Below are 24,408 nucleotides of genomic sequence, written 5' to 3'. Positions count from 1 at the left end.
GATTGGCGTTGCTCAAGATATTGAATCGCGTGCACACCAGACTCTACGCCCGAAAGACGAACACGATTCGCATTTGGACACGGGGCTTATTATTTTCCTTGGCAGATCTCATTTGATACGTGCGGCTTAAGCTGCAGGTGCGGGCGCTGGCCATTCGGCGCTGGTCACTTCGGCGCCTTGCCAATGGACATATCAATGTCTAACGTTTTGTCCATGATGCAGCGGCTATTTTGTTTGAAGGTTTTATCGCCGCCAATCACTTTGGCAACGCATAGACCGCCTGTTAGTCGCATGGTCGGATATTGTCCGAAACTCTATATCTAGGTCATGTATTATATAGCGTGAAGATGCCCAGCGTCGTAATGCCGGTTCAGTAGTTGCACTCCCGCAGGCTACACAGTGAATAACACTCCTAGACTAAAGAATCCAAACGTTTTCAAACGATGTTCGGTTGATGTTCTTTCACAACTGCTAACACGGTTGACTCATTTTTGTACACTATGCACAGATTTTTAAAACATTTTATAAATACAACATATATATTTATCTATTTATTGGGGGTTCCCACAGCATAATTAACACATCAGGCTCTATGTGTCGGAGGTTTCTCTGGGCTACCCATTGCCGATCTCACTGCAGTTGCAGTGCATTAAAAAGCCCAGATTGAAAGTGAGCCGTCCTAGAAGTCGGCAGCAAAGACCTCGACGGGGACGCATTGGTGCGAGAGAGACTGACCTCTGGATGTGCGAAAGAATGAAGAAGTCGTCCCCAAGATTAACACAAAGACAAAGACTTATGAACATTACAAATATTCGTGTCGTGGTGCACATAGCCTGAAAAAGGCGAGAAGCACCACTGTAAAATGTGAAATAATAATAATAATTTTGGATCGCCTACGAGCATTTCACGATTTGAAAACTTCTGTTTCACTTTTTGCAAAAACATGGTATGAATATGTCGTTTCCGTGAAATCATTTGGCATGCCATGAAAAATCATTTCGCGTGGCACAAATGGCACGCGTGCCGGGGTTTGCCTACCCCGGGCCTACACTTATCAATATGGGACCCCAAACCTAGATTCGGCCATGGTGCCTATTTCTCATAATTGCGACAAATGATGCGTACTCCCTGCTTAGTAGAACGACAATTTTAGTCAAATATTTGTGAATGTGTTTTTCATTGGTGCCACGCGTAAATTGGTAAAATAAGTAGTAAATCATAAGTTCACTATATTTTCGGAATCTCAATCTGCATTTCCGGCCAATAGTACAATTTCACCTCGTCAAATACGACATACTTGAACATACATTGAATACTCATATTGACGTCGTGTTCCGCAGGGTAGTCAAAAATTTGAAAATTAGCCCGAGTGCATTTGAGTCAAACATCAAACACTAAATTGATTTTCGTTACTCAGTCGGCGTTGGTGGTTAGATTTCTAACGTGGGCTATTATCCTATAATATATACTGATAATATGACCGTCCGCCGGTCGTTTCGTTAACAGCGCTTAAATAAACTTCGTTACATGCTGTCATTTTACAATGAGCTTCATGGAATACATGGTTTTGCGGCCAGATATATAGCGACACGTAATGAAAGATAAGGCTCGCGAAATTTTCCGGATGCAGCACAATAGCCTACATATTCCAGATTATTAAAATACTGTTGCATATTGTCAACTAGTTTACCAATACTCGACGAGTATTGGTAAACGATAGAATAAATGGTGAATGGTGAATGGTATATTACATGGATTTGAGGCGAAGTAGGATGACGAACAATTTCGAATCGTAAGATGACATGTCTTCTTGAATATTACGGATTGTTTATGATGACGCACCTGGATATTTTGATCCCGACATCCGTTCAATACTCCTTGCAACTTAGTCTTGGTGAGACAACAATCTTGGAGTTGCAATTCCTTGCAATCTGACCGCTTCAGAATGTGAACGAGTATTTCATATCCATCTTCTTTCATTGAGTTGTCGACGATTCCGAGCTTTTGCAACTAAAATGATCAAATATCGGATAAAATGACTTTTATTATGCTTCGAAAATGAAATCGAAATTACTGTCAGTAGACTTTAAAATACCATAATCTTGCAACTGTGACTGGGCGAAATCGAGGGCTCGGAAGATACGATTCCGAAACGAGAATTGATCTTCGAGTCGATTAGAATGTTCTAGATTTCATTTGATCGAATACACTCAAACACAACAGAAATTTGTAAAATTACCTATGAGCTATTTGGCTGACATTATTTGGAAACTCGGTCCTCTGAGTAAAATATGTGTTGGCTGATTTCGACGTTGAATTCTGTTAACTGGAATAACAACAATCTATTCCTCCTTCAAAAAGTGGTCGCCATCAGGATGTCGGCAAGTAAATCTGTCCGATTGAATCCACGGAGACGGCAGGTCTACATTGTTTGGCAGCTTTAAAGCATACCTTCATGCAGTTTTTATGATTACTAATTTACTAGTGATCACTCAATAACGACAGTAAGAGGGTTTGTACGGCCTCAGCCAGTATTCATAAACACTTTTGGGAAATCGAAGTGAGACACTCACTCGGTCTATACGTCACTCAGCAACTATATAGAATCTCAAATGTTATAATAAACAAAATCACCAGCTTTTAACGTCGTGCAATATATACTCTGTTTTACCAATGATTTAAACTTCGATTGCATGTAAAATAAACTGTCCTGAATGCAGAGCCAAGAGGCATTTAATTTTAAAAATATACATTGATCGCTGTGCAGAAAACACCCAGGGCCTGCAATATTGAGAGCACTCATAGCACGGTCCACTTCTAGGCTTTTTTAAGAAACAACTACCGCCGATCTGGTGAATGAAGAGGAGCCTAGCCCTGGATAAATCTGTAACGCTTGGCTGGAAATTCTGGAGTGGACCTGGGTCAGACTCGAACCCGCAACCAATTGGTGTTGCAGCCGTGGATCATACCATTATGCTATCTTGTTATGGCGATTCAGCTTGGAGCAGGGTTGTCAAACTCAAATGGCGACGCGGGTCGGATTTTAACCTTCAAATCTGTCACGAGCCGGACCATCAGTCAACTCGGTTCAAAATTTTTCCACATGTCCTTATTTTTCACGTGAATATTCTAGTATCGATCATATATACTTAATAGTGCATTAAATCATATCACGGATCATGGTGTTTATATTCTAGCAACGACTTTATTCCCGAACAATGGAATTGGCAAAAATGCGATGATTTGTCTGTTGAGTAGAGTTATGGAGCGCTAAATCAGTGGCACTAACAACAATATCTTCCGCCGCTTTGCCAACATTTCGACGACGACGTACAAGGGAATATAAGCTTACGCCTTAATGGTCTAGGCCAGACTGGGCAATGTATTCGGCGTATGAGTGTTGCTGTACGTTGATGTTGAGCATCAATGTATTCGGCGTATGAGTGTTGCTATACGTTGATGTTGAGCAGAGTGTAAAACGGTTTTTACCCCATTAACAAGTTATACAGCAGTAGCCAACACCCCAATCGCCCGGATTTGGTTTTTATGATACAATAAACATATGAAACCGAGATGGACCCCGTACGCTTGGTAGATTTTTCTACGTCAGAAAACGACATCAATTTCATTGATTGGTTGAACAAGCATCATTCGCAGACCTACATGTAGCGTATTACGCTCTTGTTGTTGTGTGATTGTGAGTCAAGCTCACAGCAGATGGCCATGAAATATTCATAAACTGAAAGCTGGATATTTCGAGCAAATATTTGTAACAAAGGTGATAAATCATTGGGATTGTCGAGGTGCATGCTCGTTTAGTGTTGATTTGTATGCTGCCAGCGCCATGCGTAGAGTGGCCCGCAGTTGCAATGCCATAAATTTCAAGAAAGATGTTCTAATGACGTGAAAACTGTAATATATGAAAAACGTTCACAGTGCAGAACCTACCATGGTTTGTTTGTGAACGTGAACCTCTAAATTTCCCAGGTTCACACACAGAACGCGAACGTGAGCCTCACGTTCACACCATCCCTAACTAAATCCACCCCTGGATATATCGCAATGGGAATTGGTGTAATTGTCGTTCTCATCGTTTGAAACGGATGGGAAAGCAACGTTTTAATCAGCAAAACGCCTTTACCTGATTTGAAACTTGGTGGAAAATGACGGAAACACGATTGGGAGCCGATTTCGGGAGCCGGTTGCATAATGCCTCAGTTTCGGAGGATAACAAGCGAGAAACGCATCCGCGACATTTCTTCGACGAAAACCAGAGATGGTCAGAAATAATGTATTTTTACTTGTTCAGAGTTTCAGCATGATTTAGCCTTGTATTACTTTCACTATTAATATTGTTCAGACGTTTAGACCACTTTCACTTCTATTTGACGGTTTAAAAAGCCAAGAAAATTTCATTTTCCTGGTTTCTATTTGGGTTTGTGAAGTAGGAAGTCGTGGTATTATTTTGCGTCAGATTTACGAGTGAAATTGTCTTGAAAACCGTGAGAATACCTCTCCTATCACGATCACTGAATATACATATTGATATGGTATTTATTTGAAAAGACATCGCTAAGCGTTAATATCGAAAATGCATCTCGCCATTTTTATTGAAGCTCCTAATTGCCGACCTCATTGTGACTCACATTGCGCTTGAGCAAGCCCAATGATATAGTGAGGTGAGTTTGAAGTCGCCAGTAAAGTACGGATACGTTGAAGCGAGCTAGATTTGATACTGGTAAAGCGGTGGCATGTAGTTGTACAAGACATTACCGATCCAAAGACAATTCAGACTTATCATCGCGGTGTACAAGGCTTGAATAGGCAATAGATATAACGCAGAGCGAATGTTTGTAGTTGTTATAATTGTATATCTGACTCCAAGATGTATTATTAACCCCAGAAGGTTGCGGTTACGATTCGCTGCGTGTTCCCTTGCGTTCGACGACCGGCGTAACCACGCCGTACGGCCTTGTTGGCTGATGTACCACGAAGCCTGTCTATTGCACACGTATTCGTTGGATCACTCTGACGAATATATTTTGTTTCTGTCTCCACGACTTGTAACTTTATAAATTCACGTACGGCAATGCAATCGACTTCCGAATCAGCGAAATAGTTATGAATGAATGTGAATCGATTTCTCTACGTGGTATTACCTACGCATATCTCGAATAGCCACGAGAGAGTTTATGCACCAAAACATCGTACGATTTCATACTTTGTTATCTACGTTCACACGACAAAATATACGACTCACAAAGGTCTTATCAGGTCTCAGTTCAGGGAATTACGTAAGGTTTACCAACTCCTTATTGACTATTATTAAAATGGCGTTATACCAATATATTTCGTTAAAATAGACATCTCCGTTTTGAAGTACCGTTCTCTGGCGATTTTGACTATACTAAAACTATATGACGCCACGACAAAATATATTATATATGAGACTCTTTTTGAGTACTCTTCACACCTTTCATTTTCTACGTGTACTGGAAGTACTTTAGACAGGGTTACTAAAGCGTGACTTGTACTTTTAGGTAATTGTTCTACTTCTACTTTGGCAGAAGACCTGTCTGCTTTGATCACCTATGGCAAAAAGACCGAAGTAACCTCTGCTGCATTTGTGGTTGTAAAGGAAGACGTTTATATAATTTCACTAACTCCAGTTCATAAAAATTCCCAATAGTTTCGTTGTAGATTGATTTCTTGGCTCATAGTAGCCGGAGCCAGCCCAAATCGTCTTTCATCGTTAACTTTTGATTTAAATTGTCATATTGTCACAATCTAAAATAATCATTTACAATTGTATTACCAAGATATTTTACAATATATTTTTATTGGGGATCAATAGCACCAGGCGTTGCTTTCAGAAATCAAAAGAGATACATGAGTCTTTTGCTGGTCCATTCCTTCAATTTCGTTTTTAATACCCTGGATACTTGTCCTGACTTAGACACTTTATATCCAATGACCAGAGACGCATAACGCTGAGTCCAACATTACTTTAATATTGGCGAGACGTACAACTTAACATCATGTCGGCAAATGAAGAAAGGCCATACCCGCGACAGCGGGTGCAATACAGGGCAGAGTATTAATTACATAACCAATGATTACTAGCACCACAATCTCTAGTTGAACGCTGCATGTCAAGCGGGCTTACATATAGGTCGTTGTCGTTACAACCAGTGCAGAATTCAGATAGTTTCGCTCTCGTCAAATCGCAGCCTTGGAATTGAATGTTTTTGCAGCCCATGGACTTGAGTGTAAATGGGATGTCGTGATAAGCACCTGATGACATTCCTGCATCGATGATTGCCAAACTCGATACCTATAGAATAAGAATCGCAGCATCAATAAAACTTTATGCGTTTATTTGCGGTGATCATCCGGCTATGGATTTTGTAATTAGGGTGATTATTTTTTACCTCAAAAAATAGAAAATTGGCCTAAAATTGAACTTTTTATGACATTTTTGGCGGTAAAACGTATAATTATAATATTCTTTTAACTTTGAAAGAACTCCAGTAGTTAAATTTTCCACTATAGCTCAAAAACTAGAAATTACAGAATATTTCCACATTTTGTGGACCGTTGGAATTAGCGTGGCTAGAAAAAAGATTTAGTGTATACTGCTCGACTGCTGGTGACACACCATACACGGATTCATACTGATTTGTTTTTTTCTACGTCGCAATATTCCGTTAATCTCTTTTTTGGTATACAGTGTTGCTCAAATTCATAGCGCAACCCAAATATGCGTGTTAATAAAATTTAGCGACCATACATTAAGCAACAATGTGGCGGCCTACCCTCAGAATGCATGATGTCGGCATGTTGTAGATCAAGTCTTACGTTCTGCGATCCCATGTTATCCGCTAACTTCAATACTCAATTACAAGTGATTTGGGAACGTTTGCTCTAATGTCAATGGTTCAACCTCAGCAAATGGAACACAAACTCTCGCCCTCCTATCCCTGCACTACTGTAACCCCGGAAGAAAAACAACAAAATGGGGAAATCTAAGGTTATGCTTTCAGCGCTATTCGTTTGTATCTGAGAGAACATCCGAGTGCTTTAACTGTATCGGACAGCCATTTATTTACATGTTTTGTAAGTGCTCAATAGCTCATTATTTGCAACGTGAATACATTCGAGCTTATTCAATACCGAATTGGTTGTAAGATCCGTCTGGCGAGCCTCCGGTGATTGTTGGGGATAAATTCAAACAAATTATAATCAGCTGAATGCCACTGTATAATATACCGTATGTGTGTAAAACTACAGATGTAATGACCAATACCTGGATGTCAACCATCTGGAAGTCTTGCGCAATCATTCGTAGTTTTTCCTTGGTAAGATTACATCGGCACAGGCTGATAACACCGCTGTGACATAGCCGTAAAATATCCAAATACCCGACAATAGTATCGTGCTCCAAGTATGTATCCTCAATCACCACTGCGGTAACCTAGACAAAGGCGTACTAAGATCATCACAAGTAGTATGAAATGATTCATCAGAAGGTTAAAAGTAAGTATTTTGAATAATTAGATTATGACGAATCGTATAATGGGCCTTTGTTTTTCAATCGTCGAAGACATATTTCAGGATTTCCACATACTCCATCACGTTGATTCAGCAACACATTCGAAAGTATTGAAAAAACCCTTGAATGGAATTACTCACGTTGTAATTTGTAGGGGCAAATACAATCAAGAACGGGAGCACCAGTATTTCGTATCAATACAGAATTAGCAATTACATAATAAGATAACTTGTATAATAATTATTCGGTGGACCGATGATTCGTTTCAAGTATTTAGATATTGTATGGGCCGCCGACTATGCAAAGCGAAGCAGTTCTCGTGCAGCCCGTTTTGTGGCTCATGACAGAAATCTCAATCATTTGCTAAAACTATAGGCTTTTGTACAGACTCCAAAATGGCTGCCGTATCCAATCACTGAAAACTATTTGGAGGTCCCGTTATATTTCTTATTTCGGTTTATTAAAAATCATTGGCTGTGTCGCTAAAGCGTCAGTTATCTATGAACAAAATTTCGGATGAAGTTTAATGTCTTCAGCACACAATCTGATTGCATTATAACCAAATGACGGATTAGATCGGAACCAGCGCATTGACATTTAAATAGATTGTGACGCTATTCGACTACCGTAATTATGATATACCTTGAATAAGTGAACGAGAGGGAGAAATCCTTTCACGTATGGAATCACGGATGGCTCCAAATTGAATTGGTCGAAAACAACTTCCGCTAGTGGTGACAATCTCTTTATCATCGTGGCCAATAATATACAATCATTCTGTAGCAGGTATGGTAGGTTGTTGATGACGATTCTTTGTACTTTTTCCATTCTATTCTTGATAGTCTTATCTCCGCATTCACTAAGAAGCTTAATTGTTTGAATGTCCTTTATAGTGCCGTTTTCCATCATGCCATCAAGTGAACCAAATAATATTTCTCTGCACTCCTGGATTGAAGTTCTTCTATCTGTTATGAGGAATCAATGATTAAATTATATCGGATCGATGATTGCAGATCAAATGTAGAGAAAGTGAATTATTAAACATGTTATATGACACATCAAATATTTCATCACTTTATGACGTAGGAATCTGTTTTGCAGTTTGTACTGACTAGTGAATAAAGAATTCATTTCATTACCTGTTTCGCAGTGCGAGCACTGAACAATGAACATGCACTGCACATCGACACATATAACAGTGACTGCATGGCACTATCCGAGATAATAAACGGTTATGAAATAACCATTTAGAACGTTGGCAGCCTACACGTATTTCGTCCGATCATGTAAAACTAGGAACAGGGGTCATATCAGGAGTCAGGAGTCATGTCAACTTTAATTTTGTTCTCTTTTTCCACAAAGCCAGTTTGGAGTCGGAATCTTCAATTTTTAATACGGGCCGAGTCGCATGTATCCAATGCCATTAACTGTTGTAAATATTGTTGTACCCTGGATACTTCATACATATTATACTACGCTGTCGGACATGGAGCCTGGGTGAATATTGGTCGAATTATACTATTTCTGGCCGGACCCTGATCGGGACTGGATTCACACTCTTTCTGGTATGGCCTGATTCGGAATAAAAGCAGACTCTGAGACATCAAACGGCATGTTAGGATTTGCGGGCTTTGGAATATGCCTAGTCGCTCCGTGTAGGTGCGTGCGTGCCAGGGCTGTGGAGTCGGAGTCGGAGTCGGTGGAGTCGGAGTCGGAGTCGGGGTAATTTTCGGTTGATGGAGTCGGAGTCGGAGTCGTGAAAACTATAATAGCTGGAGTCGGAGTCGGTGGGGAAATACTGACTGCAGTCGGAGTCGGAGTTTGTGAGAATGACCGTGACTTTGACTCCGACTCCGACTCCAACTTCTCTATCATGAAAACATTTGCTTTCAAAGAATTTTCAATATAATTTTTATGTACCAACAAGCACTGTTAATAGTAACCATACAGATCAGGTGCGGCCAGCCCGTGGCACGCAGGCCAAATTTGGCACAGGAGGAGGTTAGGTGTGGCCTGGGAGGTAATTCTCGAAATTATTTATGACATCAGGTACAATTGCAAGGCCAACCAAAATTTGATTAGCATGACCGCGAAATTTGATGATGACTAAAACAACAGTTCTGAAACATTGACGTATCCAGGGGCCAGCAAAATTTATCCCAGATCTTCGTATATGACCATAAAGTAGAATATTTCATAGCAGATTTATTTGAATTGAAATTTTTCTCGGTACTTCGCATGATTCATTGTCACTAGATTTCTTGCATTCAGTATTTGAGCGCCCTTCTGAAAATTATAAATACATATTATTCACCGAATTGAGTCTAACTATTCGCTATCAAGAGATAACGTGTCGTCCAACATGCGGCTTCGCTTGTGCACTCGCAGCGAGATCGTCGACAAAACATTTGCACAAAATGATAGAGGCATGTTCACCGATACCGTCGATTTTGCTATGCCTACACGTCGAATAATCCTGTCCTTGCCAAATGAGCCCAGTAGTATACAGATGCGACCCCCCATGTATGTTAGCGACATATTTATTGATATAGCCTAATTCAGTCGTTATCTTGCAAAGAAATTTCGCGCTTCGCGCGACCAGGGCCTGATTGCGCACAGCACAGTTGCATGACATATTGTGATCAATTTAGAGCGTATTGATATAAGTCCTGTTTGCAATGTAACCTAATTCGGTTCGCTCCTATCGACGACTAAAACAGGGTTATCAACATTCCAGCTGCCCGCGCAACGGTTCGTAAATCTCAGGTGTCCCTTTCGCCGAAAAAGTTGCCCAACCCTGACTTTGATAAAATTAGACATTACTTGCAAATTACAACTCAGTTGCAGAGGGGTAGAAAATCGCCAAGATGCATTTTCGCGATGCAGTCGAAATTGATGCAATTTTTGGAATTATACCATGATACTGTGACAGAGCAAATGCATCGGGTGGTTTTGTAAAATTGTAAAAATTATGTAAATATGACCAAACGATGCTTCCCACTTGACAAAATTAAAAATATTTGTAGTGTAGCTTAGCTGTTTGGGTCGAACAAATGATTAAGAACGACTGCAAGTCCCAATCCTTGAATACTTGATTAAGTACATGTAGACTAGACATAGGCTATGGGTCTTTGACTACTTAACTAAATTCCATTTATGACCGATATAACTCTTAGTAGTAAGAGTGTGTGTGCCTGTAATCAGGATAGTGTGCAATGACAAAATTAGTAAGTGATATCTCTTTATTAGTTGCTGACTCATACACAAGAGCTACACTTGGATTTTTTATCTACATTTTTATTATACAGGATTGGATATCTGCCATATTTGAATGATTCATACATTTCAGGATATTAGAGAGTCCATGTTATAAAAACTTTAAAAAGGAAGGATATTAAGCAAATCTTTCTTTCATGTTAATTGCATAGTGGATGATTCGAGCTGTGCCACAATGAAACAATTTAGCATGCCACCGTTAATCATATGTTTGCATATGTTTAATGCTTGTACGATAGTTATTCAACCGACAATGTGGCATATAATTTTCGAAGTAAATTGGTAATAATGCTGGAGTCGGAGTCAGGAGTCGGAGTCGGAGTCGGCACGTTTAAAGACCCAGGAGTCGGAGTCGGTACGTTTAAACTTTAGGCCCTCGGTAACATAGAAAAATTTTGGTATAATTGAACTTTTCATAAATTTTCATACCTCCCAAAATGGCTAAATCTGCCAATATCTCCTAAACTACAATAGCCAAGAGTACGCCATTAGGCTTATTCGGTGTAACTTTCGGACTGCTACAATCTGGTAGCGGAGTTGTAGGTTTAGGCCCTCGGGAACATAGAAAAATCTTGGTATAATTGAACTTTTCATAAATTTTCATACCCCCCAAAATGGCTAAATCTGCCAATATCTCCTAAACTACAATAGCCAAGAATACGCCGATAGGCTCATTCGGTGTAACTTTCGGACTGCTACAATCTGGTAGCGGAGTTGTAGGTTTAGGCCCGCGGGAACATAGAAAAATCTTGGTATAATTGAACTTTTCATAAATTTTCATACCCCCCAAAATGGCTAAATCTGCCAATATCTCCTAAACTACAATAGCCAAGAATACGCCGATAGGCTCATTCGGTGTAACTTTCGGACTGCTACAATCTGGTAGCGGAGTTGTAGGTTTAGGCCCTCGGAAACATAGAAAAATCTTGGTATAATTGAACTTTTCATAAATTTTCATACCCCCCAAAATGGCTAAATCTGCCAATATCTCCTAAACTACAATAGCCAAGAATACGCGGATAGGCTCATTCGGTGAAAATTTCGGACTGCTACAATCTGGTAGCGGAGTTGTAGGTTTAGGCCCTCGGGAACATAGATAAATCTTGGTATAATTGAACTTTTCATAAATTTTCATACCTCCCAAAATGGCTAAATCTGCCAATATCTCCTAAACTACAATAGCCAAGAGTACGCCATTAGGCTTATTCGGTGTAACTTTCGGACTGCTACAATCTGGTAGCGGAGTTGTAGGTTTAGGCCCTCGGGAACATAGAAAAATCTTGGTATAATTGAACTTCTCATAAATTTTCATACCCCCCAAAATGGCTAAATCTGCCAATATCTCCTAAACTACAATTGCCAAGAATACGCCGATAGGCTCATTCGGTGTAACTTTCGGACTGCTACAATCTGGTAGCGGAGTTGTAGGTTTTGGCCCTCGGGAACATAGAAAAATCTTGGTATAATTGAACTTTTCATAAATTTTCATACCCCCCAAAATGGCTAAATCTGCCAATATCTCCTAAACTACAATAGCCAAGAATACGCGGAAAGGCTCATTCGGTGAAACTTTCGGACTGCTACAATCTGGTAGCGGAGTTATAGGTTTAGGCCCTCGGGAACATAGAAAAATCTTGGTGTAATTGAACTTTTCATAAATTTTCATACCCCCCAAAATGGCTAAATCTGCCAATATCTCCTAAACTTGAATAGCCAAGAATACGCCGATAGGCTCATTCGGTGTAACTTTCGGACTGCTACAATCTGGTAGCGGAGTTGTAGGTTTAGGCCCTCGGGAACATAAAAAAATCTTGGTATAATTGAACTTTTCATAAATTTTCATACCCCCCAAAATGGCTAAATCTGCCAATATCTCCTAAACTACAATAGCCAAGAATACGCCGATATGCTCATTCGGTGTAACTTTCGGACTGCTACAATCTGGTAGCGGAGTTTTAGGTTTAGGACTTTAAAGACTCAGGAGTCGGAGTTGGAGTCGGAGTCGGTATATTGAAAATGTGTGGAGTCGGAGTCGGAAGCGGAGTCGGTGGTAAAATTTACCGACTCCACAGCCCTGGTGTGTGCATTGCGGCTGATTATCTTATACCGTAGGTGTGAGGCCAATGACACATATCAATAAAACTACCAAGCTAATAAAAGGGGTAGTGAAATAAAAATATGAAAGGATATATAATATGCTGGTCGAATGAATTATTGTATGAATATTTTAAATAATGGAGCGTTGCAGTCCACATAGTACAGGTACAATCGTACCTTATGGTGTGGGTTGCATATACTCAAACAATCTCCGTGGGAAATCAGGGATCTTACTGCATATATGCAATGTATTATAGACTTTTCAATCTCCGCACGACGATCGGGACGCGACCTTGAGTCTGATTGTTTGTGCGATTCTTTTATCGGCCTCTTTCCAACATACAAAATATGAATACATCCCATGTGGCAAGTGACTACTACATATAAACTCATCCCTTCCGAATGGCGATACCTTTACCTTTTTATAAGTGATGTACTCATCCTTTCGTTATGTGCGTTAAAGATTAAGTTTTCATTATGTGAATCGGGTTCCTTTCACTACTCATTACAGCACCGTATAAAACCCCATTTCGTGGATATTATGTTTTTCATAGCCATTGTGATCCTTGTATAATGCGCCGGATAGGTGGACTCTAAGGTCACATACCTGCGAGGTAGTTACTCATGGGTTTGGTAACTTTGTCATCCAAGATCAAGCCGTACAGAAGGTGTCTTGTCAGCTCCATTCTACTGTCATTCAGTTCGTTTGTAACGAATGCCTTTACCTCCTCTCTCGGCAAGCTCGGAACGTGCATTGCACAACAGAACTCCTGAATACATGAATAGAATAGAAATATAATAAATAAACAGAATATTGAGTCGAATATGAAAATTATTTTCGTAAAGATAATTTCATACAGCCGACGTATCGATGTATAACATTTCATAAAACTAACCTGCATGGTCTGGTGAGAAAACGCAGAGGATTTGTCAAACGAGTTGAAGGTGTCGCGACCATCCTCGTGAAGTACCCCGGTAGACAAGAAGTCATCGAGCTGCTTCGGATCGATTCCGTGGCTGCTCAAATAGCTGTGCGGGAAAACGAATTTATTTTCTCGCATCGCGTCATAGCCTAGTCTAGTAATTTGACCATAATATTTTTCGGAGGATGAGCTTAGAAATTCGCGAAAGAATGCGGACATGAGACCAGCAAGGCTGTCGGGTAGCTTATTGCGATTGTTTTGAAATATCTTGGTCGTGTAATTGAGAAACATGGGATTTCTACACAAAGACAGCAACTTTGGTGAAGTATTTTTTAATTGGGCGAACATCAAATCGCCGTCAATAGATTGGGAGAGCGCGATTTGTTTCAAGTTCTCGTCATCTAGTCCTCTCAAGCCTACTACTTTGTCAGGTTTCTGATCAGTCTTCATTTTCCAATAGGTGTTCCAACGTGATGTAGTGAGAACCCGAGCATCACGCCATATTTTGCCGGACATGATATTAGCGATGATGACATTGGCTTTTGCGTAGGTCATCGCAGTCAGTCTAGGGTAGTTTTTATTGCCGAATTCTTCTAGACATTGATCGAGGCCGTCAATGGTTATCAACAACTTGGACGAATTGTTTTTCAACCATTCTGCTCCTGCTTCTTGTTCACGGGAACTCAATTCAGTCTCAGGGTCGTGAGCCATTTGTTCTGTGAAGAAAAGATTAAACGCAGTCGTAGTGCTGTCAGTTTGGAGGGTTGTTGCGGAGATGAAATGAACGAGTTGTATTTTCGCAAGTGTATTAACATTGCCATTAGCAACAGCCAAACTGTACATTCCGGAAAGAGTGGATTTCCCAGCCCCAGCTTCACCGAGGATCGTAACATGCTTGGTAGGTATTTCATTATACGGATCGTGAATTTGATGAAGACTGATTTCTTCCAGATCACGGCCGAATAATGATTTGCCGTCACCATGACCATCTGCACTTGTACCCTTCATGTCGATGACCATCATGGTCGGTCGAGCTGTGATATTAGGATTTCCACGTATCTCGTTTTGCAGATGACGCTTGGTCTTGGCTACAAATCCTTTCTCTAAAAAAGATATTAGGCCATTGCTTTACACCAGAGGTCTCAAACACGCCCTCGAGACCATTTCGTGCGGCCCGCGACCGTATTTTGGATTTTGAAGTATTCGACAATATTTAACTGCCAAATATATTTTTTTAATTTGAAAACTAGAAATTCGCCCTGAAACTAGTCATCAGACTTCACTGCTACGTCAATTTCAAAAATTACTACGAAATGCAAGATCAATGAACGCTTCAACGATTGGAAATTTCTATTGCTATGGCTCAGTAATTATTATATTCAAGTTGTTATAGATCTGTTCCAATATTCGAAGGTAAACCTAACGCTGATTCAATTTGACTTAGGAAATGACATGATCAATAGCCTTGTTATCAAGAGTATGCCCAAAACCCAGATTAGGCTGTACTACGCCAATGCTCTGATATCAGATCAATATTTTTCTAAATTCTAAAATATTCTACGTATAATTGTGACACGTCAAATGTCCGCTAGCTGCAACATTATAGCGCAATAGCTTTAACGATGTCCTGATGCATTTGTACTCTCGCATGGTGTCTCCAAGTAAATATGCAGCAACTATGCCAAGTAGAGCAACGATTTATTCAAATATGTTAAAATGTGATTTTTTCATGCCAGGCGTGAATTCGTAATAGTAAATCACACTTTCAAGGTGCCCGTGGAATGTCAGTCTGCAAGGTCCCATCAAATAAGGCCTAATTGGAAATACATTGAATACACCTATTATTGGTGCTGCGGCCCGCGGCGCCACAAAAAGTAGGAAATTGGCCCGCGAGCACATTTTAGTTTGAGACCTCTGCTTTACACTGACATGAAAAACCGGGAAACGCGGTGCGTAGCGAATAAATCATATTTTACTGGTACTGGATTAGTTTATTGTTTAATTGTCCTGGGTTTTTGCGTTGTGCTACTTCCGCATCATTTTTTAAATATTAAGTCATTCACTTTTATCATTTTATTATTCTAGTGACTAGTCGTATTCACGGTTCAGTACCCAGATGCAGAACCGGTTGCTGGTCGATTTGTAAATAGATATTGTATGCCTGCGACCGGATATCATTATGTCCATGGTATACTCGGACTGTAGTGTCAATAGGACATCATATCTGGGGCATGTTCTGACTGTAATGTCACTAGGACATCCTATATGGAGCATGTTAGAACTTTGTTGTCACCCGGATAATTATATCTGGGATATGTTCGCACTGTGTTCTGTCACTCCGAAATCATGTCTGGGGTATATCCGGAGTTCCATGGTGAGAGTACATTCAAAACATTCAATATCGTGCAAACTAGCGAACCCAAATATTTCAATTTCAATTGCTATTCTCGCCTATAAGGGTTACCATGTTCTGAGATCCGAAAATAGGACAGAATGGGCACCTTTTACAAAAAGATACAATGATACAATAGCATACCCCAGTACGGGAATTTTGGTCTTTTTTCAGATCATGGTAATAGGTTGATTAAAAAAGAAAGAGCAGTTACATGTGTAAACGGTCATATCAGCATCAAGTAATACTAAGCGTGCCGGCTTCGTGATTAACCCTAGACAGCTCAGGTTGGGGTCAATTTCACCCCAGGCGAGCAAATATATGAGTCATATTTTCATGTGCGGTCAGATTGTTCTTGACGGCCATGTAATCCTAATAAATGGTCATATGCACTATCAATTGGAATAAAGCATTAGCTGGTTTTCTCTATTTCCTCGCCGCTATGACCTATTGATTTAGCATGGGTCAGATTCTAAAGGTATAGTGGCCAGACTAAGTATTTTTCTCCTCTTTGTAATCGGACCGATTCCAGCTGTTTATATGATTCTTTTACATTGTTTAGGTCACGTGGAGTCAACGAGACATGACGAATAGCTTTCCGATTGTTGTATTGTAATAATTTTTGTAATAAATAACTGATGGGGGGTGTTTGACCACAGCTCGCCATTCGTGTAATGGTATTAGGCCTCAGCGGGAACTTTGAAATGGGTAGAGAGTAAAGTTCAATGTTCCAAAAAGGTAGATGCATCGTTATAACGTCCCGCAGGAGGTTATTAGACAGATCTATAGCGAAATTGGTAAGAAAAAAAGCATATTAACTGATGGGGTCAATTTGACCCCACCTGACGCATCGTGTAACGATATCCCACCTCAGTGGTCTAGGATGGGTAGAGAGTAGGGTTCCATGTACCAAAAAGGTAGATGCATCGTTATAACGTCCCGCAGAAGGTTATTAGATAGATCTATAGCGAAATTGGTAAGAAAAAAAGCATATTAACTGATGGGGTCAATTTGACCCCACCTGACGCATCGTGTAACGATATCCCGCCTGAGCAGTCTAGGGTTAATAAAGATTCCAGATTCCACAAGAGCGATATGTGATAATTTTATTATCGAATGTTAACATGGAAGAATGTGACTGGTTGGATAACTTTACCAAATATACTCCCGCTTGACATTGCTTGCATTCCTATTGCACCTGGAATGCGTTGTGATTTGACTGAATCAGCACTTCTTCTGACCCCTTCTTTTTTACTATCATCTGTGGTCCTCACGCAGGCTATCTGAGCTGGCCACGGAACTGTGCCGTTAACGACGATTCCGACGACCGGGCTATTATTATCAAATGTTTTGGTCAAACAGTGACGGTCATTTTGGTGAGTTTTTACCGCCGCAGATCTTCTTGGCACTGCACGATGATCAGCCGATGTTGGTTAATACGTCATGTCATCATGGGTTCCGATGCAGTAGGGATTGGCATCGAAATACCTGAGTCTCATATTCCCCTACCCGATTATTTAACGCCTCTTCACTAAATAATCTCAGCTATATTCGACGGTGCTATCCAGACAAACTAATGTCGGAAAAATCATATCATGAATTCAAACCAATTTGTGTGATACAAAGATCGACACATACTGTGATACCGACTTCGCGTGTGTCGCTTAATGGCTATAGGACACCACACAGTGATCCTGGACACGCACAAAATATCCACTGGAAATCACGCTAGGCGCGAAATAATATCCTTCAGCGTTCAGCGTTCAGCGTATATTACATACATATTAAGATATCGCCCTGGTGCCGCCACGACCCGTAATTACAAAATTCATTTTTCCGGTAGCCTATATTTCAACCATTTCGAGCTAATGTGTAAAATGTAATCGGTCACTTACCTGCTTCTAATCGGAGTCTCTCTTGATCCAATATATTTTCCATACTTTCGGGTGGTTGTGAAACATTGATTTCTGTCACAAGTTCGCCAGTTTTAATGAGTAACAGGAGTATCATAAGTGAGAAAACTTGTATTTAAAGACACATGAACATGGACAGGGGCTAGATTCAGATCTTATGAGTGATATAGAAGGTAGCTGCATCCTCGTTTCATCAATACCTCATTGTAACTAATTTATCATAAAGTTCCACCACAGATGACGGAATGTCCTCGTATATTGCAGGCTTAGACACATTTTCGATTGTGTGATTGCGGTCAGTGAACAACTTGTTCGCGTGGAAAAAGCAGGGCATATGGTGTGGACTGGAATTGGAAATTTCTATACTAAATACCCACCTCAATCGTTCCAAACCATGCAATCCAATATCCATTCGTTTATCGGAGAAAATCAAATTTAAAGAAGTTAACTTATTACATTTTGGAGTCCGGCATGACATAGCTACATAGTTTCGAATTGACAATGATGCATATGTAAAATAGCCATCTCGTGATTATTCGAGCAAAGTGTGGGAAATAGGGTTGCCTTTAAAACAAACGGTGTTTTAAAAAAAAGACCATAATTGTGTAAATACTTTCCAAAAACATGTGGCATGAGCCTACGGACAATTACCACCCGATTTAGCTGACGTATATTGATATGGGATGGTTGGAACCCTCAATATAGTCGGTTCAACATTTAGAGTGCAGATATTTCGTCAAAGAATCTATATTTACCCTATATTTTAAATTGACAATCTCAATACATTATGACCTCACAATCGGATATTCGTGACGTTATTTCTTCAAACAACACGATATTAATTATAGGACCTTGGTTTAAACATGTTTGTTTTAATTTCATTTTTGTTTTAAATGAAACCCTATTTGGAAATGACTTCTACCTTCAACAAATTGATATAAGTATTCGTATTCATGTAACTGCTACTTTCATAGAGTCTACGATTTTAAAACTCCTCTTGGTATAGTTTACGGTGTGGAGGTTACGATAAGGAAATATAAGCTGTGACGTTGTACCAAGACCGCGGTCGAGTATTGTTAGTTTCTAACAATACGCAGATGGACTAATTATCATTAAAATTACTTTTCTTCATATGTGAGTGGCACAACTTCAAATAGATGATGATCAGGATGGGTGAGTCCGAATCGCAATTTGATATAACAAAAGACCTGTCAACTGTCAAATGGACGATTTTCTGAGGCATGTATTCGATTTGACAAATCGAAGATAGTATGATTTGCATATTCCCTCTAAGCTGCGAAAAATGCGTGTCGAGCACAAAAAAATCTACCTTGGGTTGGAAAAAAATTATCATCATATCTTTCGATAATCACACTAAATCGACAACCATCCCAGATGTATAAAATGTACATTACTAATTTGCAATCAGTTTTCCGTAATCAGACGGAGTGATACCATACCATTTATTTTTTGTGGGAAGAGTATTAAAGTGCGATCAAAAAACTCGAGTTCGTCGCAGCGAACGTCAGGGGAATCGTGATCCGAGTGGAAATGATGACCTTTTTTTTTAGTCAACACCACACATTACCGGGAAATGCGGATAAGTCCAGCCGTGGCAAACCCAATGGCAAACCCCTCTTGTGTCGGAGTTTTATCTTGCTTCCTCGACGCTAACCTCGCTGCCATTGCATTGTATGAAAAGCTCGAGCCCAGAAGTCGGCAGTAGGGACAAGGATACGCCCACGGGCGCATGAAAATCGGGGGAGGCCGGTGATGAAAGAGAGCGAGTGTTAAAAGCCGCTCAAAGGATGTAAACAGGCTTGCGGTCAGGGTCATACATGAGCCGGAGTTAGGAGTTCCAAATTTTAGAAGCTGTCCGTGGAGTCGGAGGCCGAGTCGAAGATTTCGATATGAAAGTATGTCCGACAAAATTGATAGATTATGCCTCCGCAGCTGTTTATATTTACTGTATGTATTGATTTTTCAAGTGTGTTTGTTCCCGACCAGGAAATGATTAATTCCCCACGTTTTTAGAACCATTGGACCACTAACCATCAAGTCAAACGCATATGTAAACTAACCGTATTAAGGAGGTTTTACCGTATCATATACTATTTGTAGTTTACTAAGTTCCGGCGCCCGTAAATGATCATCATCGGACTTTCTCGATTCTGATGCTGCCAGAGGTGGTCAGTAATGAAGTAATTCTACTTTTCGAAGTGGGTATGATTTTATACTACTTCTACTTTACGGTTTTTCTTTTTTAGGCAAAACTAGGTCTACAATAGTTACAGTTTCTCTTACTTGCAAATCGCTACTTCTACATCTATATGAGTCGAAATGTACTTCTTCTTGAGTATCGACGGTGACTAAATTGACAAACTCAGGATGACGCTCACTTCAAGACTCCGGCATCAGATTCGGATCGGAAGCGTATTTTCTTTTGAAGAAACATGATAGGAGCCGGACTATGGAATTCGTTGAATCGCCCCGTACTAATAAAAAGGGGCGTACGAATAGCAGTTTCAAATTATTTGACGTAGTGTTGCATAGTGTAAAACCGTACGAACCTCCCGTTTCTAATCATATCAATTCGCAGGTAGCACTATATAGTGTTCGAATCAATAGTTATGGACTATTATACCGTATTAATCGGATGCCGTCCAAGAGGCGACGCAGCTCTATAATATTTGAAAGTAATAATTTATTGCTGCAGCGTGGCTTCAGATGACGAAAGAAGGTATATTTTATTGGATATAAATCGCATAGGAATGGACACGAACTCGACTCCATATGAGACGGTCATCTTCTAGAAATACAATTTCATATTGCCTGCCTTTCATTTGTTTCCGATATTTTATTTCGTGGTAAGCTGAGAAGTAGCGCAGGTTTTGCAACTTTTTTACATTCTCCGGCAGCACCCTTGATTCAGAATCTATGAACTAATCTGCTTTATGCTGGTTGGAGGGATTTTATAGTATCTCATTGTCATCTGTGACCCATTGGGTGGCAAGCTAGAACTCCAAATACCCCTGCCTAGCACGATCGTGCCGGAACAAGATGTAAATGGATGTCCTTAAGATTCCTATTTCACGAACCCCCACGCAAGACCGCCTGAAATTACATTTTTAATGGGACATCTTTTTCAGGCGATAGATTTTGGTAAAGTCGGCGGCAGGATTGAGTGTTTCTGCAATGCCTTGGGACAGGTCTGCAGACCTGATGGGTTTGGGATGTGGCATTCGACTTGTTTTAGGAGAGGGGTGGATTATCGCTATGCTGTTTGACTTTTCGGAAGAACATTATTCCACATTGCGTCATCTTTTAACTGTCTACCAGGAAAACTGTAATTTTGGCGGATTCGCCAGAGCTTCCGTGAAAATGGAAAGTAAAAATTTTGACAGCTCTTTAAGAACTAGGTTATACAACGGACCCTTTCGAGTACCTCATACCCGCATAATATATAAAATATTAAAAATGCAACTTTTTAATGCAATTTATTTAAAATTAAGTGCAACTTTCTTACGATTTTAGAGCAAAAAAAACTTGGCCTACTGATAAGAAAGCATATCTACATGCACAGATGGTAATCAATGGATCTAGAACTTGATGTCTTACATTTACCGACGCCCGATGTACAACAGTCAATATCTTGATGATTACACCATAACATATAGCTCACCTTTGATCACATTGGTGATATTCAGGTCTCCTGCAACAACGTTCAGGGTGCTGTTATCAAACCTTTGATTGACTTGATTACCTTCGGCCAATGTTGCAAGACCTGCTGGTAGTGTAAACCCCAATATCTGATGATTAGCAACATATATTTCTATTACAGTAATTGTAAATACAGTCAACTCCGTTTAATGCGGACAGTTTAATTACGCTCACTTCGGGTCGAATTGAGCGGAGAAAAGGCTTTCCCTGAATTAGTTGGAAAATCAATTGTTCGTGTCATGGTCATTGGTTATTCGCAAAGTTTGACAACGCCTAAAAATTGATAAATTGATGCTGCACTATACTACATTAGTTGGAGTGAACGCATCAAATCCTTCGATTTGAACCCTCATTGGTTCTTAACCGGTGTTCAATGGAACAATCAGGGCCACGACACATCCGCAAGTCATACATAATATTTGTAATGATATACCAGTACTGACCATGATTGGCTGCAGTCGATTAGGCGCGATCACTAGTCTTATTTGTACGGTTGTGGTGTACGTTGTATGCATTGTAATAGTCAGGAAACGCTGGTTTCAAAATTCAAACCTTATCCTTCTGAAATGTTGAATGATTCTACGTCCAACATTTGTAAGCTCCTATTTAAAAGCAATCGGCATCACGCTGTTGCGTTTCGACTTTTCAACATACCATGTGATAGCTCTTTCCAAAGTGATGCTCACCAATTTCGAACTGGTATATTGATGAAAAAAATAGAAGTCACGCCGATTTTCAACAAATACTCATAAGCATAGGCGCCGAGTTACGGGGTGGCGCAGCCACCCCATGACACAATTATGGGGTGGCGGCCACCCCATGACACAATTATGGGGTGGCGGCCACCCCATGCAAAATGCTTAACGCCCTCCGTCTGCGCTGTCAATTAGCGAGTCCGTGATATCGCGTAAATGCCAACTATTTACCATTAACCAATACGCGCGTGGATAATTGGATACTCAGCTTCGTCGGCGACGACGAACTACGCCCCAATAAAGTGTAATCCGTGATTGATTAGTAATCAACTAATCACTAATCATACAATCGAAGCGACCTCGTTGACGGCGTCGATTTCGACACGCTTGTGCTGAGAAACAACAGCTCCTCTCTTGACCAGACGAACGTATTCACGTTCTACTTCTCTCAATTAAATTGTATTTGCGCGCATATTCGTTCACAAACTAATTCTTGAGTTAGTTTCATGATAGTCTTTTTAATTGGAACGAGGAATAGGAAAGTGTATGCCTGCGAATAGAAAGACATTCCTGCGCAAAATGTACATATTCATTACTCTAACAAGGCTTTGCTGACTTTTATCGGGAAATGCAGCAATGCATCTCCAACGTCGTTATAATGAGCAAACAATTGTCGCGATATCAGACTCGGAACCTCATTGTGCTGTACGCAAGTTGAGGAATAACTGATTAGGAGCGCTTTCTCGTTTGCTAACAACTGTAGGCTACTAATTCTTGTCTGCTTTATACATTCGTATTCCCTTGATGTCACTTGTCAGCGTTTAATTTGTTATTAATACTGCGCATTGTGCAGTGCACGGCGTTGAATTACGTTGACAAATATTGCTGCAACAAGAGATTCTCTGTGGCGCAAATTCTAAATTTAATCGATTAGTTTGAGCGGGAACCTTCTATGTTCCTATAGACTTCATTGCTGGACGGACTCTATCGGGCGCAACCATATCGCGGAACAAATTTCAAACCATTGGGATTTGTACTCGCATTGTAAGGTTGCGGAATGTGCCCATATTGCTCTTGCTGCAATAGCACCTTGATAATTAAAATCGCACCATTTCACGATTTAATTCGACTGGCTGATCGGGACCTACGTAGGCCGTAGGCTCGGGGCTGATATTAACCAGCGCGTTGTCGGAATTAAAACACTATACGTGCGTAGCCAGTGAGTTTCTCATTTAAAACTAGAAATCAAGTCCTTTTGAAATCTCAATTCACAATTCGTGTTATCGATGCTGAGTACTCCAAATTAGCGGGAATCATTCGTATGCGAAATGGGTCATCGATATCTCGTGTGCACTGTCGTCGGTGATTTGATTTAGCGCGTCTGCATGCAGTAACAATCTCTGACTGTAATATTGCTTGTGTTTACTGTTTATGTATCTTTTTGATTAAAACTTGTGCCCGCATCTGAACAAATCGTGCTCGTTGCCATTGCCGAATCTGGGCATTTAGGTACTACTAGCGCGCCCTGTTATTGTAATTATCGCTGGTTTGCGGCATGTCTACAATTTCGGTATCATCGCAACCTTGCCGGCCAATTGTACAGTCCGATAAAATTGATCACTACTATGTATTTCGCACAGCGCACTGATGCTCATTCCAGCAAACTAACGATCGTTATGAGATGTAAAAATTCGACCTCATCGCTAGAAACTTGGATTTCATCGCGCGCTCTGAGAAACACCATCTCCTATCGCGATTTGACGACCAAATATGCGGTCACCTTCTACAAATTAAAGTGCAATATTTGCATCGATGAGGGCCGCAAGCCGCGTTTAAAATA

The 24,408-nt window shown here is 40.3% G+C and overlaps 1 protein-coding gene across 1 annotated transcript in view; it reads right to left on the bottom strand.

Moving 5' to 3' along the window:
- Positions 1 to 24,408, bottom strand: part of LOC145435467 (NACHT, LRR and PYD domains-containing protein 14-like) — a 105,325-nt gene that overhangs the window by 79,403 nt on the left and 1,514 nt on the right. The window contains exons 3-10 of the mRNA XM_080312745.1: positions 21,836 to 21,937; positions 18,136 to 18,207; positions 13,822 to 14,951; positions 13,533 to 13,695; positions 8,195 to 8,517; positions 7,307 to 7,474; positions 6,167 to 6,334; positions 1,843 to 2,010 (exon numbers count right to left, since the gene is read on the bottom strand). Of these exons, the coding sequence (XP_080168871.1) occupies positions 1,843 to 2,010; positions 6,167 to 6,334; positions 7,307 to 7,474; positions 8,195 to 8,517; positions 13,533 to 13,695; positions 13,822 to 14,951; positions 18,136 to 18,178 (2,163 nt within the window). The 5' untranslated portion in view covers positions 18,179 to 18,207; positions 21,836 to 21,937. The remainder of the gene's footprint in view (positions 1 to 1,842; positions 2,011 to 6,166; positions 6,335 to 7,306; positions 7,475 to 8,194; positions 8,518 to 13,532; positions 13,696 to 13,821; positions 14,952 to 18,135; positions 18,208 to 21,835; positions 21,938 to 24,408) is intronic.

Source organism: Botryllus schlosseri, chromosome 3, assembly GCF_051294905.1.
Source record: "Botryllus schlosseri isolate E-star chromosome 3, Bs_hap1, whole genome shotgun sequence".
In the NCBI taxonomy this organism is placed as follows: domain Eukaryota; kingdom Metazoa; phylum Chordata; class Ascidiacea; order Stolidobranchia; family Styelidae; genus Botryllus; species Botryllus schlosseri.
This window is presented reverse-complemented; position numbering and strand designations above follow the sequence as displayed.